The following is a 15,783-nucleotide window of genomic DNA, read 5'->3' as shown; positions in this document are numbered from 1 at the left end:
ATATGAATATACATATGTATGTTTATATGAATATATATATGTATATATACATGGGTTGCCTCCTTTGGAGTTGATGGTCAGTAATGTCCTCCAAGCTTTATATATTATAGATTATCAGTGTTGTTGGTTACATTCCAAGTCCTATTACTGAAGACACAGTGAACTATAGAGTAAAAGAACATGGAGAAATCAAACTGGTACAGATCTGGAAACTTTATCCTTAATGATTGGCTTTCATGGTGCCAGACAGTGTTTGGCACACTAATGAACAAAAAAAGTTAGCAGTCTTAGGCAGATATGAAAGCTGGAAGACACAATAACAACCTGGCTGTCTAGATAATCCCACTGGCACTATAGTGGCATGAATGTCATAAAAGTAACTAGTCAGTATCTGATTAGATTTAAGGTCTGCTCTACAAGATGGAACTCATATTTTGCACCATTATAAGGGCCAAAAAATATGTGGGTAGACAAGTCACAGGACCTAGAGAACAACTTACTACTTCTCCACTAAAACACAGTATTAAAACAACTCCTAATGACTTAACTTTATACACACATATTAGTGTCTCTCTCAAACCTCATGAGGCTCCACCCCCGGCCCCAACACATGATGACCTACAACTGGTCAAGATGAAGAGAACAATAAGACTGTAGAGTGTTCAGATCTAAATAGGACATCTGTAGCACACTCTTTCCTTCCAAGTATCAGGAGGAGTAAAAGGGGGAGTGGAACGATTCTAAAAGCCATAGGCAGTGGATTACTACAACAAAACAATGCTTTACTGTTGCACATGTAAACGCTCAGAGACTGTGACAAGACCAATGCAAGTTCAAGCCAGACAAATCCTCCAGCATAACTAGGGGAAGTGATTATGAAGTCCCTGAGGGCTGAGAAGCTGTTGGTCGAGGGCTGCAGGCAGGAGAGCTGGCTTTCTTCAAGGGTGTGTGGAACATGGTGGTGGAATACATCTCAAAGAATGCCCGAAAGCCCAGGACTGATTAATATTTCACTTTATTCATGTTTTATTCTATTAACAACATCACAAACTTGGGTGGTATGGATCTGCGAGAACTGGAAGAGTAGGAGAATATGATCAAAACACAATGCATCAAATTCTTAAAGAATTAATAAAACCATGTATTAAATACACCTTGAAAGAAGCTTTATCTGGTGTAAAGATCCAGGGGATATGGCCCACTATGGCAGGGAAGCAATAGAAGAAGCCATAGGAGACAGCTGGTCACAGTTTGTCCACAGCCAGCAGGGGAGAATGCGGTGCTTGTGTACAGTGCCCCTTCCCCATTGACTTCAGGCAGGACTCCAGCTTTCTGAATGGCACTGCCCACATTTAGAGTGGGCTTTCTGATCTTGATTTACGTAATCTAGATAATTTCTTAAAGAAATGCCCAGAGATTTGTTTCCATGGTGACTTTAAATCCCATCAGGTGACTGTTCAGATTGTCACCCTGATTTTAAAATATTATTTTAAAATGTAGCAGTTTTCAAGCAGGAGACCTTCCTAGATTTTGATGACATTATCCTAATTCTTTTAAGTCATCCTACCTGAAACTTGACCTTCTGATTGATGTCTGACAGGTGGAACTGCTTCAGGAAGCGCTCGTCCTCACTCCAGAAGAGGCGGATGTCAGGGATGTCATAGAGGATCATAGCCAGTCTTTCTAACCCCAGGCCAAAAGCCCAGCCAATTCGATCTTGAGCACCAGCTGTGATAAGAAAGAAAGCAAAATGGGCTGTTGAGGAAAGCATCAAGATCACGAAGGTGCCTGGTGCTCTCCCATGAAGACCGGCAGTGCAGAATGGGTGCCTCCTAGTGGGAGGACTGAGTCACTATAGACTCATCTGAGACAACGTTCAATCTTATCTACTCCTTTCTTTCCACACTTCTTATATGCCTCCCCAACCCCCAGGAAATCTCTGGAATCATACCAGCTGGGGAGTGTCTTTAACTTTACAATAAAGTCCTAAGGGGAAGCTTGTTCATTGTCCTGTTTCTCCTTCCTTCTTCCATCCCTCCCACTGGATGCCTATGGATGCGCATGTGTGTATGTGTGTATGTAAGCACATTTGTGTGCATTTATGTGTGAAGGTACATGTGTTTGTATTGATGCCAGAAGTCAATATCAGGTACTTTTCTTAGTCCTGTTTGGACATATTTATTTTTAAAGATTTATTTATTTATTTTTATGTATATAAGTCCTTTATATGTATGCCTGCATACCAGAGAATGTATCACATCCTAGTGTAGCTGATTGTAAGCCATCCTGTGGTTGCTTGGAATTGAACTCAGGATCTCTGGAAAAGCAGACAGTGTTCTTAGCCTCTGAGGCATCTCTTAAGTCCCTGCATCTTATTTTTAAAAGATTTATTAATTTTTATGTTTTGTGTATGGCTGTTTTGCTTGCATGTTTGGATGTGCAATACATGCACACAGTAGCTCACAGAAGCCAAGAGTGTTTGCTTGCATGTATGTTGGTGGACCACACGCACGCAGTTCTCACAGAAGCCAAGAGGGCACTGGAGTACCAGATGGTTGTAAGCTGCTAGATGGGTGCTGGGAACTGAACCTGGGTCCTCTGCAGGAGTAAAAAGTGTTGTTAACCAATGCCAGCATCAATACATTTTTTTTTTCAGATGGCGTTTCTTAATAAACCTGAAATTCCCCAATTTAATGGGATTGTCTGGCCCACAAGCCCACAAGAAATTACACTGTCTTCCCAGTACTGGGATCACAGGCACGTGCTATCAGGCCTGGGTTTTTATGAGGATTCTGGGGATCCAAACTCAGGTCCTCAGGCCTGTGCTGCAGTGCTTTGCCCCAGCTCCAAGTCCACGCCTTGGCTACCAGCTCAAAATTAAGATTTCCTATACTCTATGTTTGTTCCAATTTAAACCTCAGTACCCTATATGTAGACCACTTAAGAGAAAAGATAAAATTTCTCCCTAAGTGACTTGCAATAAAGAGATACATCTTCAAATGTGCCACAGCAGATGGCTGACAGTAAGAAAACAGCAACAGGCTATTAAGAATGGGTCCCTATCCCTAACGCAGAAGCTATCTCCAGTTGATAGCTACTAGCAATGAAAATATAGTTTTCATCAAGGGAGTTTCACTGGGGAAACAAACTATTCTTAAGGGTAGACTGCAGGCCAGCATAGAGAGCCAACAGAAAGTTAACTTAATGGCATCTTTGGAGGTTCCTTATCTCATAATGTCAGATCAAGGCCTTTTCTTCTTTTAAATGTTCTTCCCCCGCTCCTCTCTCTCTTTCTCTCCTTTCTCCTCCCTCCCTTCCAGGTCCACTGCATACATTGCTGTTTCTTTGTTTTGTCCTATTCTGATGTATTTGTCTTTATTTTATCATTATATTATATTATTTTATTATATTATATTATATTATATTATATTATATTATATTATATTATATTTATTGTCCCTTAGAAGCCTGTTTGTTTCCTAACGAGACAGAAAGGGGTAGATTTGGATGAGAGTGGAGGCGGGAAGGAACTGAGAGGAGTAGAGGGAGGGGAAACTGTAACCAGGATGTATTATAACAAAAACATTTTTCAATTAACAAAAACTTCACATTCATAAAAATATAATTTTTATTCTTCAGAAGCTATCTCAAGAATGTGGGGAGAGCAAATAAGCAGCTGGAAAATGTGTATTCAGCAGTACATATTCCAAAGAGAAAGTGTGTCCTGTTCAGATTAGGACATAGCCATGAACTTTAAAGCTGTATTTCACATATATGAGGCAGAATAAGAAATGATATAAAGTGCTGTGTGGAGGAATACATTCATACAGCTAAACAAGCAATATAAAGAGCTGGGCGCAGTGGCACATACCTGTAATCCCAGCATTCTGAGAGACAAAGGCAGATGGATCTCTGTGAGTTCAAGGACAGCCTGGTCTACAAAGTGAATCCAGGACAGCCAAAGCCACACCGAGAAGCTCTGTTTTGGAAAAAAAAAAAAAGGGGGGGGGTGGCGAGAAGGCGGATAAAAGCCCATGAAAGGAGCACCATTCTAACAGGACAGCAATGATGAGCAAGGTGCATGGCAGTCAGATGTGGTCCCAAAACTGCCAATCCATTGCACATGTCCTAAAGAAACCCCTCCGTGAGTGTGGTGAGAACCCATAAAGGATGAAAGTGCACTCCTGTGATTAGCCCATTTCATATAAGACTATTTTCACAGACTAGAGAGAATGGACGTTGCTTGCTATAAGCAGCCATATGGTCTTAGGAAGCCTTAAGGAGCTGACAAGAGGAAATGGAAACCTCATTCCTGTAACTCTAAGGAACAGATCCCACTCCACCCTTGATACCCTAGTGCACTAATAAATGGGCTTGTGAACTCCAGATGACCTTTCTGTCACTGCCTATTCTAGCACATTCATTCTTACCATTGTTCTGGCTTGGCTGAGGGGTTGAAGAGATATCTCAGTGATTAACAGCATGTACTGATCTAGCAGAGGACTGGAGGTGGATTCCCAGCACACACACCAGGCAACTCACAACTCAAATAACTCCAACTTTAAGGGGATCTGACAACTCTAGCTTCCCCAGACATCGGTGATCACACACACACACACACACACACACACACACACACACACACACACACACATACACACTTCAAAAAATATAAAACATTGCTTATTTGTGATATTCACCATGGAAGTTTTCAAAAAGGGAGCATGGTTTGCTGAGCTGTAACAAAATTCACCTCCAAAACAAGTTGTTTTGGTCCCATCTAGACTTATATGTAGAATGCACCAGCACTATATCATGGTTTATTAAATGATTATGACAACATAGGGAATACCTGGTAGGGATGCTGGAGCCTTCTATAGGAGGCTCCATGAAATAAATAGATCTCAGAACTAAGAAAATGTCTGTGAGCCTTATGAACAAAAAAGGCTTCCTCTAGAACAACTGGACTGTTTTTAACTTTGAGGATGCCATGCATTACATAATTGGTCATAATAATTCACTTTAAATTTTGGCTCTGTGAAAACTAAAAGTCAAATATGTATATCCATTCAACAACTGAAAAAGATATCCAGGGTTTAAATCTATGTGGCTCTATCCCATTTTTATTTTTATGTCCCGATTTCCACTTTGCCCTGATTATTTCAACTATTTTACTCTCTTCTTTGCATTTTATATGGTGCTTCCAATTCTTTGTGGAAGAGAGCAAGCAATAAATACACAATAAGGAAAACCATTGTCGGCTGAAGTGGAGACAATTTTTGGCTCTTTGGAATACTTGACTGTAATGGCCTGACAGGTGCTCAAGGTCAGACAGTGCTTACAGTAGTATTTCCTTCTCATTCTAGAACCATAAATTCTAGGAAGCCAGAGTCACCAGAAGATAAAACTAAATACAGATAAACATTCTTGCCAACAGAACCCTTGTGATGAGAGGCACCCAGGAATTGTAATGAATGGTATTTTGCATGGACTGACTAACCTATGAAAAAAAGTTCGTGTTTTTATTATTGCTGAACAACTTTATGAGAAGGCCAGCCCCTCACTACATGGAAGGAAAAGAATGTTTAAGAGTCTGGAGAAGGAAAAGTTAAGAACAGAGGAAAAGTAGGATGTGGCCAATAGAAAAGAGGACAGCAAGATACTATCATGGTGAAAGTAGAGAAACAGAAGTGATCCATTATAATCCATGATGTGCTTATGAGACACTAGCCCTCCAGCTTGCCTCCATAGCTGCCAAGGACAGGGAGAGAAATATTAGCTAGTGCCTATTAAAAGATGCTACTTCAGGAGCAGGTTTTCCCCAGAGATAGCAACATAAGAACAAAGATTATAAAGCTAAAGATAAAATTCTAAGTAAATACAATTCCAGGGTAAGAGAGACTAGAAAAAGCACACAAATATCCCCACCTAAAAGTACGAGATTTCTCCCTTCTCTCCTTAGAAGGAGAGAGGTGCTTTACTCTTCCATCTGTAATTCGTGATCAAAGGCCTATTTAACACTTCACTGGGAATAAAATTTAGGTCTGAAGAAATCACGCAGGGGGTCACATGCTGATTTCTAGAGGCTCTGAATTTGGATCTCAGTACCCAAGCTGAGCAGCTCACATCTACAACTACAGCTCCAGTAGGTCCAATGCCCTCTTCTGCCTCTATGGAAACCTTTACTCACATGCATCCAGCAGCCACATAGTCACACACACTCACACAAGTAACTCTTTCAAAATCTTGGTTGTCTGTCTGTCTGTCTGCCTGTCTGTCTGTTTGTGTCTGTCTCTGTCTGTCTCTCTCTGTCTCTCTCCACCCCCGTCTCTGTCTCTGTCTCTCTCCCTCCCCCTGCCCCCTCTCACCCCTTGCCATGCTAACAAATGGCATGATGTATTTATTATTGGCTCTTACAAAAAAGTAAAGGAATTCCCAGATGAATTTTTTCAGCAGTTGTATCACAAGAATGAAAATTCATTAAAATAAAGATAATAGGGTTTTTAAATAAAATAAATTTTCAGAGGGTCATGCAAGGAAAAAAAAGCACAGACTAATATCCTGTATGAACACAGATGCATAAAACCTCAACAAATTACTAGAGAACCAAATTCAGCAGCATATTAAATGGATTATACACTATTTTAAGTGGGATTTGTACAAGAATGCATGCAAGGGTAGCTCAAAATAAGACACCATCAATATGATATAGCAAGCTGGTAAACATAAGGGAGGGAGGGGACACACTATTATTCTAATTAATGCCAAAAAGCATTTGATAAGACACAAGATACTTTCATGATTAAATAAATTTTCAAAAATTAGGACACAATGGAACTTCCTCAATGAGAAGAAAATCGTGTGTGAAGAACTGGTAGCTAACAATACTCAGTGGTGAGAGACTGACAAGGGTATCCACTACTCACCCTTGTCACATAGCACTCACATTTCTAAACAGAAAAAGTAAGCAAGAAAAAGAGAAAGAAAAATAACAGTTTGGAAGTTCCTAAATACAATCCTTTCTATTTATAGATGACACATTTTTTTGTGTAGAAAACTTCAATGACTCCATGAAAAAAATATGAACTTACAAATTCAAGAAAGCTGTATAACATATAACCCAAACTGCAAAGATAAATATAATCAAATAGAAAAAATTAACACATGTCCAAATGTTAATGATGAACAATCTGAAAATTAAATAAATAAATAAAAAAAAGAAACCAAACAACTTTATTTACAAGAACATCAGGAAGATCAAAGTACTTATAGCTTGGCAGCAACTGTCTTTAGTTGTTGAACCATCTTGTCTTTCCTCCACCTTACACGATATTCAAAACCAAAGTAGATTGGAAATCTAAATTTAGGACTTAAGAGGAAAAAAAATCACTCCATATCCCCCAAAGTACAGGCAACAAAAGAAAGAAATTGAGTTTTGCCAATATTTATATTATTTTTTACATGAAAAGACCCTTCAGGAGAGTAAAACCATAACCTACAGAACGGCAGCAAAGGAATGTCATGTGTCTGATAAAGGATGACTGTCCAAGGTCACAACCACAAACAACACAACCCTCTTGAAAAGGGGGCAAAGATTTGAACACCCCCATACACATATGGCCAACAAGTAAGGTGCTCAACGTCAGTAATTAGGAAGTTCAAAATTAAAAGAAAAACAGTGAGAAACTACTCCACACAAGTGATAATAAAGACAGAAAGTAGTTTTGGTGGCTCCTAAGAAGTTACTGAGTTAAGGCTGGAGGGTAACAGATAAGACGTACAGTCTTTGTCTAACATTAGACTTTTAACATAAGACAAAAACTGTTACAGGTTCATGATATGTCACAAGAAAGCATTCTGTCTTCCTTCTCTTTCTTCCCCTACTCAACCAATTGAATACTGGGGTTCAGTTATGTTGATCTGAAACAAGTGGTGGAAATAACTAATGCACCTTTCAATAGATGAAGGATTGAATAAAATGTATGATTTACATATAACAGAACATGACTTGGCCCCAGAAATAATGCCATTCTGATGCATTACATGACAGTGATGACTTTTGTAAGCAGAATGATATACAAAGAGGCCAGGCACAGAATGTACGGTCTCTAGAAGAGACAAATTCATGAAGATAGCAAGCTGATTAGTAGTGCCAGGGTGGGAAGATGACTGGGGGTTTTGCTTAATGAGTAGAGAGCTACTGATGACGCAGATAAAGTTACTTTGAAAACAGTAGTGAACTGTACAGTTCAAACTGGCTAAAAAGGCACATTTTATAAATTTACTACATAAAATATTTTATACCATTGAATCAAAAGTAATTTATAATTTGCTAACAGCACTGAACTCCATGATGTGGTTCACTTTAAAGCACTTAACTCGGGCTCTAATCTAAACAAATGCTCAATGAAATATAAACTATACAAGAAAGAGTAATTTTTGATATTTAACGGCAAAACTGGACAGAACTCTGTCAAGTGTTCTCTCCTGTTGTCTCTGGTCTCTGTGAATGTGACTCAACCTTAAATCTGTTGCTGTGACATGGTACCTCATGGTCTTCTTCCATCCATGCATGTCTCTGTTTGGATGTCACTTTCTCAGTGAAGTCTCCCCAACTGCACCTGACAGAGGAGCAATGTCCCCCCAACACATATGATAGCCCTGCTGTAGCCTGCTTCAACACTTCACACCATTCCTCTCACTGTTCCAAGTTCTTATTTGTCACCAGACTTTGAAGACACCTTGGACAGCATCTTTACCTCTTAATCAGTGACAGATTCAGGAGCTCCTGGGCCAGTTGGCATGCACCTAGTGGTCAGTAAAAATTTGCAAAGAGAAGCAGGACGCCATGAAAGAAAGAAGTACCAAGCCTTTGAATTTTCACTTTACTTGTTTCATTGACATGGACATCATTACAGAGAATTTCATATTTGACATGAAGTGTTCAGTTACTTCCCTTTGTTTTGTATCTGCAAGATTTTATTGACCATATGTGCTTTTGGGGTGACATTTGAACAGAAGGGACCTAACATTTTTGTTTTTAAAGACAAGGTCTCACATTGGCCAGGTTTGCCTCTAACTCACTATAAAGCCAAGGGATGTTTCTAACCTCCAAGTTTTCCTGTCCCTATAACGTGACTGAATTACAGGGATGAGCAACTGTGCTTGGCTAGAAGTGAATGTATTTGTTAAAGGCAGGCCATGCGCAGCCCCAGATAAGCTCAGATATGTCACCCCAGAGATGACTTCACACAGAGGATGGAACATGACGAACTGGATGTCCTCCTCATTCTCCACCCACCCCATGGCTTACCAGGTGGGCTCTGTGGCATGGGCATGAACACAAACTTCCCAGGGCCTAGGATCTTCCTACTGTTCTGCTTTACCCTATTCCTCAGGAACTGGGATGCGGAAAGCTAGAGAGCCCTCTTTACTGTTGTCTATTCACTGATTATTTTCTTGGAAGACCAAGGGCTAAAGGAAAATGATTACATATTGAAATGAATTTTGTACTATATTAAGTATATATTTCCTTCTGTGTCAAAAGGTTTTGACTCCTGAAATTCTTCAACTTAAAAGGACATATGTCCTAGATAACAGCTACACAAAACACTGAAACAACTTACCAATTAATAGGTATACATCTCATGGAATGTCACCAATTCCAGGACATTTCATCCATACTGTCTTGATTTAATGCCTCCAAAGCCATAGAACAAGCCACATTGATATCTAGGGTTTACAGATGCTGGAACTCAAATCTCTGGACAGCTCAAGTACACCTGCAGTGTCTGGTTCCCCAGATTCATGTGGAAACATTAACATAGAGGGGATGCCTAAGGTCTTTCCAAACACCAGAGAGTTGCATTCCATCTGTCAGCCTTCTAGTTTGGAAGTGCTTGTGTCCAGATTGACTTCGAAAGGCGTACGGAGGAGGTACTCAGATGTACCAGGAAAAACCTATGTTGGGTTTTGGCTATTCCAAAAATGGCCTTCATGCTTCATCTGACCCGAATATGGGTGAATTAACAAGATGAGTGACCAGCAGTGGCACTGGGTAAATGCTTTTGCCTCTCTGGATCATTAGTTATGATGACCATCATGGGAACAGCAAACAGCACATTGCCCAAAGACACTGTACACACAGAGGCAGGCCTAGAAAGGCCTATGTAGCAACATCAGTTCTGATTTGTCCTTTTCCTACCTAGGACATGGTCCTGGGCCTCCTAATTTCATCTAAACTTCTTGAACTGTTTCCTTTGGGACAGGCTACTGGATGACAGACTTCTCCTGCTGAGCCTCAAGATCGATCTCCTGCCAGGAAAATTTCTCTAGGTATATTCATCCTTGGCCCCACACACTTCTGTCAATAAGTCCTTCATATGATCCAAAGGCAGACTTTTCTTTCAAAAGTTTCCTGTGTTCTGGTTCAGGCTGTGGGCCAGCTTCCAGCGGCCATGAGAAGAGTTTTCCGTTACACACTCCTCACTGTGCATGGGCATCACTGACTGTCTCATAGAGCTCACTTTAGTCCATGCTCTTTCTTTACTGGGTCTAGGGTTCAGCTTTTGCACATAAAGAAACAGACGGTTCTGCAGTACACACTAATCAATAGTACATAAAATGATTGCCAGAGAGACCCCTCTACAGGCATCATCAATTTCCCTGAGGAATATGCAACCCAGGAACTTTTACCCCTTTGAAACTTTAGAATTTAATCTAGGTGTAGCACGTTAGCCTTTGCAGCAGCCAGCACCCTCTGTGCAATTTGGATAGCAATGTGCCAACCCTCCAGTGATCAAACTTCCTTTTCAAATACCTGCTCTAGAAAAAGACACGGCAATGGCCCCTAGAGAATTCTTCTGGGACTTTCCTAGGCCAGCATTTCACTTCAGGTAAAGGACCCTGTGGAACCCTCCTCTTCCTTACCACATACTGGCTACTGTTACTTGAGAGTACAAGGACTGTAATGGACCAGCCAGCAGGTACTGGAGGCAACAAGCTGGTGGCTGGAGGCCAATGTATGAAAAGAGAGCAGGTAAGTGCAGAGCCTTGTCCCAAGAGAGCTTTGAATCTCCACATTAAATCCGTTTGAATGATGATGATTTGTGTGTCTTCCTCCACCATTAGCTATGGTTTGGCTTCTTGCTGAAAGATGTATGAAACCTGGGATGACAAGCAATAGGGAAAGAAATATAGAAAGCTATTTACATGACAGGTCTTGATGGAGAGAAAGGGTGATTTCAACAAACAGACTTCTTTCCTGATATCTTCCCTTAGCAAATATCAAGTACCAGCAGTCATCCAAGTCTCAGACTGCCTTATCCTAAGTCAGGGTATCATTCACTGGTGGGAGACGTGCAGAGTCAGGGTACAGGTCTCAATGATACCAGACATGGAGCTTTGAGCAGTAACAATATTATGAGCATTCAGTGTGCACGGCAATGAAAGTGGATCAGAAAGCATTTAGAGTTTTGGAAAGAAAGACAAAGAGAAAGGAAGGAAGGAAGGAAGGAAAGAAGGAAGGAAAGGAGAGACAGGGCGGGGGGGAATACTACAGAGTTATCACAGAAGAACTAAGACTAATAAATATACCATCTGGTACTCCTGACAGGGAAAGAAGAGACTTGAATCACACAGTCCAGGACACCCCAAGAGAACAGCTTTGTGTTTTAACTGTTTTCTTCAATATGTCCCACAACACAGAAGTCCAGCCCCATAGGAATAACAAAGACGTTTTTCCCTGTGGAGTAAAGTGGTATTGTCTCTGTCGGAAAAGATATTAATACTATCATGTCTAGTAAGAAACTTCTGTAAGGAAGAGGACATACAAATACAAGCCCAGGTCTCTATCATTTTTTCAGCAAGAAGGCACAAGAAATCCAATGGGATCAACAAGAAAGAGACATCAGTTAAAAGTTAGAATAAACAACCCTAATATCACAAGTGATAATCTCCCCACAACGGATAGAACAACAAAGGGGCTCAGGCCTAGGTTCTATTATCTGAGAACCAGAAACAGCGTCTCACCCTTACAGCTTCACAGAGCTCACAGGCAACATTCATTCTCCAGGTACACACCAAAGGATATCATCTACAGAAATGTAAGTACTCTAAAGACAGACATGTACATCAACTTCCCTCGGCCAAAAGAAGGTGGCAGTAGCCACATTAGCCACCACTTTTTACATTCTATTTACTTGGTTGGTCTACACGATATATTTGATTGCTATTCAACAATAACACAATTTTTTATTGATACTTACTGACATACCTGTAAATATTCACTGCGTATTATAGTAACTACTTAAGTCATCTGAGTGTGGCTGTATATAACACACCCTTTTAGCCCTTGGCATTTGTTGTATAGTTTCTAAACAAGAAATAAGGATTTCATATTGTACAATTGCAATTTTGAATTAACAATCCATTTTTGTGTCTCTGTCCTTATCTCACAGCATCTTCTCTAGTCAGCGAAAGATTACACATTGTCTTTACCAGTCATGCACAGCATCTGTTGTCCTGACCTCGGGATTCTCTGGTATTCCTGTGACTAGACTCAGGTTCTGGAACCGAGAAGAAACCTACAAGTGACACCACTCCTTCTCCAGGCTTCACGCTGTGACTCATGGCACCCATCCCCCAGGCTATTATTTCTAGCATTTATTTTTCTGCATTAAAAAAAAAATTACTCCCATAACTTTGTGGTTAACTAAGCTGCAGATAAGTAGATGCTGAGTTCTTCAGTTCTTCATTGGGTTCATGGAAACACACATGCCCAGCTGGACTCACTCACGTGGTTGGTGCTGGCTGCCTATTGCTGGGGCACTTTTTCCTTTCACATCATCTAGGAAGCCACATGGGTGGATGCATATGTGGTGGCAGGATTCTACTTGTATCAAGTCTTGGTATGCAAACACGCTGAATGTCTTTTTGCTGTTGACCTGATTGACTAAAGCCAGTTATAAGGTCAAGCCACATATGAACAGTGGAAAAAGATTGTCAAGTCAGTCATTAGCAAGTCTGTGGAAGGAAAAGCTATGGCATATTAACACGTAAAGTATTTGTAAATGTTTTATGCTAATATTCATTTATTCCTTTAGCAGATATTTATAATGATTTATTTTTATAAAAAACAATATGGTAGATCCTTTCTGGTTAGACATATCAAATAAAATAAGAAAAAAAATAAGCAATTACTTGGTATGATAAGTCAAAAAATAAGAGCTCCTTAAATCTCACAGCACTAAGTGAAGAGATAGTCTACTTATTAACAGATGAGAAAGCCCAAAGTCTAAAGAGCTTAGTTAATTTGCCCAAGGTTATACAACTATCTTGAAATACTTCTGGTTATAAGAAGTAGAAACTCAAACTGAAAACTACACATGTCATAGACATTTGACTTCTACAAAAGGACTCTGGAGGTGGCCATTTCCTGGTTTGGTAAAACAGTTCTAAGATGCCATGGATGATCCTTGCTCTTTTTATCTTCTTGTCCCACCTTCAGAAATGGCTGCCGTGAGCACTGCTTTAATTACCTGGTGCTGCACTGAGAAAGAAGGCTTGCCTAATACTCCCTACTTCTTAAAAGCCATCCCCCAGAGCTAGCATGCCAGGCCACTGAGCTTTAAGGGGTGAAAGAAACATAGCTGCCTGGCTTCTCAAAGTCAAAAGTGAAAATGTCTCTAAGGAGAGCTGGCACGGGGGTTAGTCAGCCAACAGCTAGTAAGTGCCAGAACTAGGATGGGAATCCAGGGGCATGGAGCTTGAGAGTTCATGCCCCCAAGGGATACATGCTTTCAAAGCAACGAGACAAGGAGCCCTGAGTTCTGTGAGTGCTAAAAATGAGCTTCTATGGGGCTGCAGAGAAAAAAGGAGTTGCTTTAAAATAGGCTGAGCAAGACTATTTGGAAAAGTACTTCAGACATGTTCTTAAATGACTGCAGGGTGTTGAAGGTAAGATTGCCAACCGGAAGCAGAAATAAAGCAGACAATTGGAGACAGAAGCATGACACTGGGCCAAGCTGACAAAACTGGACACAGCACAGTGCAGAAAAATTCAGAACTTTAAAAACATGGAAATATTACATCATGCCTCTCTCAGATTTTATTAAGAATTAAAAGCTAAATATAGTGATATTCAAGTCACCAAACAAGGCTCATATCCTACCTCATATGCCTCCCCTTCAGACTATCCCAAAATATAGTGCTTACATTTTTTAAACCTATTTCCCTCAATTCCATTGTAAAATCCTAGATTAAGAGAATTAAATGTTTTTAAGTAACATGTTGCAAATAAGATCTCTTACAGCAAAGGGCAGATCCTCATAGTTTAAAAGCTTGGTTTAACTGCCTCATAGTTTAATACTAAAAATATTTCCCATTTGTATATAGAAACTGTGATTTATTTGCTATTCCTTTGCTTGTTTGTTTGTGGCCAGGGTCTCACTAAGTAGCCCAAGTTGACATTAAACTCATGCCTCTTGCCTCCCTCACAGACTGCAGAGATTACAGGATTGTGCTACCTGCTGATTTGAAATGAAGGTTGGCATTTTGTTTGGTTTTATTTTGTTTTGAGACACAGCTCATGTAGCCCATGCTGGCCTCAAATTGTGTAGCCAAGGATGACCTGGAAACTTTCGATAATCCTGTTTCTAGTTTACCATTTCTGGGATTATAGCGTCATCATGCCTGTCTTTATGTTGTTCTAGGAACCAAATCCAGAGCCTCACGCATGCTAGGTAAGCACTGTACCAATTAAGCTGGAAGCCACCTTGTTCTGAGATAGCTTAGGCTATGCTGAAACTATGTAATTGACCACTAATCTCCAATTCCCAGCAACCATCCTGCCTCAGCCTCCTAAGTGTCGGGATTGCAGGCATGAACCACCACACCAACATGAGGCAATTTTCATGTTATTACTTATTATGTTTTGTTTTAAACTGTTTAAACTGAATACAGATATTTAAGTAATAATATACTATTCCAAATCTTCAGGTGATCCCAAAAGAAACTGGGTAATACTAAGGACATCATTAATTGTCACTTTTAACTAATGTGGAATTGTTATATGCTGCTTTCACAAGGTGAGTCATGCCCATAAAGGATACTTGAAAAATCATCCCGACACAGCTGCGCATATTTGCCAGCACTGAAAAATGCCTTCATGCACATCAAATGCTTCACTAGATTTCCTTATTAACGACAGTTACAAAAACAAGGCCAGAAGCAGAAAACTAAGCAGGAGTCAGAGAGTTCACTATATTATAAACAAATCTTTCAAGATAACAGAAGTGGCAGGAGGTTTGGAAAAACCCCTGAGCATAAGTTATCAGGACACTTTGATTCTAGAAGCCCTGGCTTGGACAGGAAGGTGAACAGTCTTTCTATGGAGACAAAAACCAGTTATTGCTCTGATGCGACTTACCACAAGCATCAGCTCCCACTTGAGGGGAGAGTCACCTGATCTAGCCCTTTGCTGACCAACAAAGATAAGCCCAGGAGCTGCCAGGTACAAAGCACAGTAGGCTAAATACAAAACACACACACACTAAGAGTATCTATCATCTAATCATCCATCCACCTTATATGTGTGTTTCATGTGTGTATCAACATCCACTCACCCACATATAATGTTATACACACATATGTAATCGGTGTACATATCAAGAAAAATGCCCTATATTTTTATGGGTGTGGATGATATGAAAATGCCCATTTTAAACATTTTAACCCAGCCAGGTGCAGTGGTGCATGCCTATAATCCCAGGACGTGGGGAAGCG

The 15,783-nt window shown here is 40.3% G+C and overlaps 1 protein-coding gene across 9 annotated transcripts in view; it reads right to left on the bottom strand.

Annotated features, from left to right (window-relative positions):
- Fars2 (phenylalanyl-tRNA synthetase 2, mitochondrial) overlaps nt 1–15,783 on the bottom strand; it is a 406,536-nt gene that overhangs the window by 178,335 nt on the left and 212,418 nt on the right. For all 9 annotated transcript variants that reach the window (XM_051170083.1, XM_051170062.1, XM_051170076.1 and 6 more), the window contains one exon: nt 1,568–1,728. In XM_051170083.1, coding sequence (XP_051026040.1) covers nt 1,568–1,728 — 161 coding nt within the window. The remainder of the gene's footprint in view (nt 1–1,567; nt 1,729–15,783) is intronic.

The sequence above is a fragment of the Acomys russatus genome, chromosome 3, assembly GCF_903995435.1.
Source record: "Acomys russatus chromosome 3, mAcoRus1.1, whole genome shotgun sequence".
Taxonomy (NCBI): domain Eukaryota; kingdom Metazoa; phylum Chordata; class Mammalia; order Rodentia; family Muridae; genus Acomys; species Acomys russatus.
Note: the sequence above shows the minus strand (reverse complement) of the source record. Positions and strands in the feature narration are given on the sequence as shown.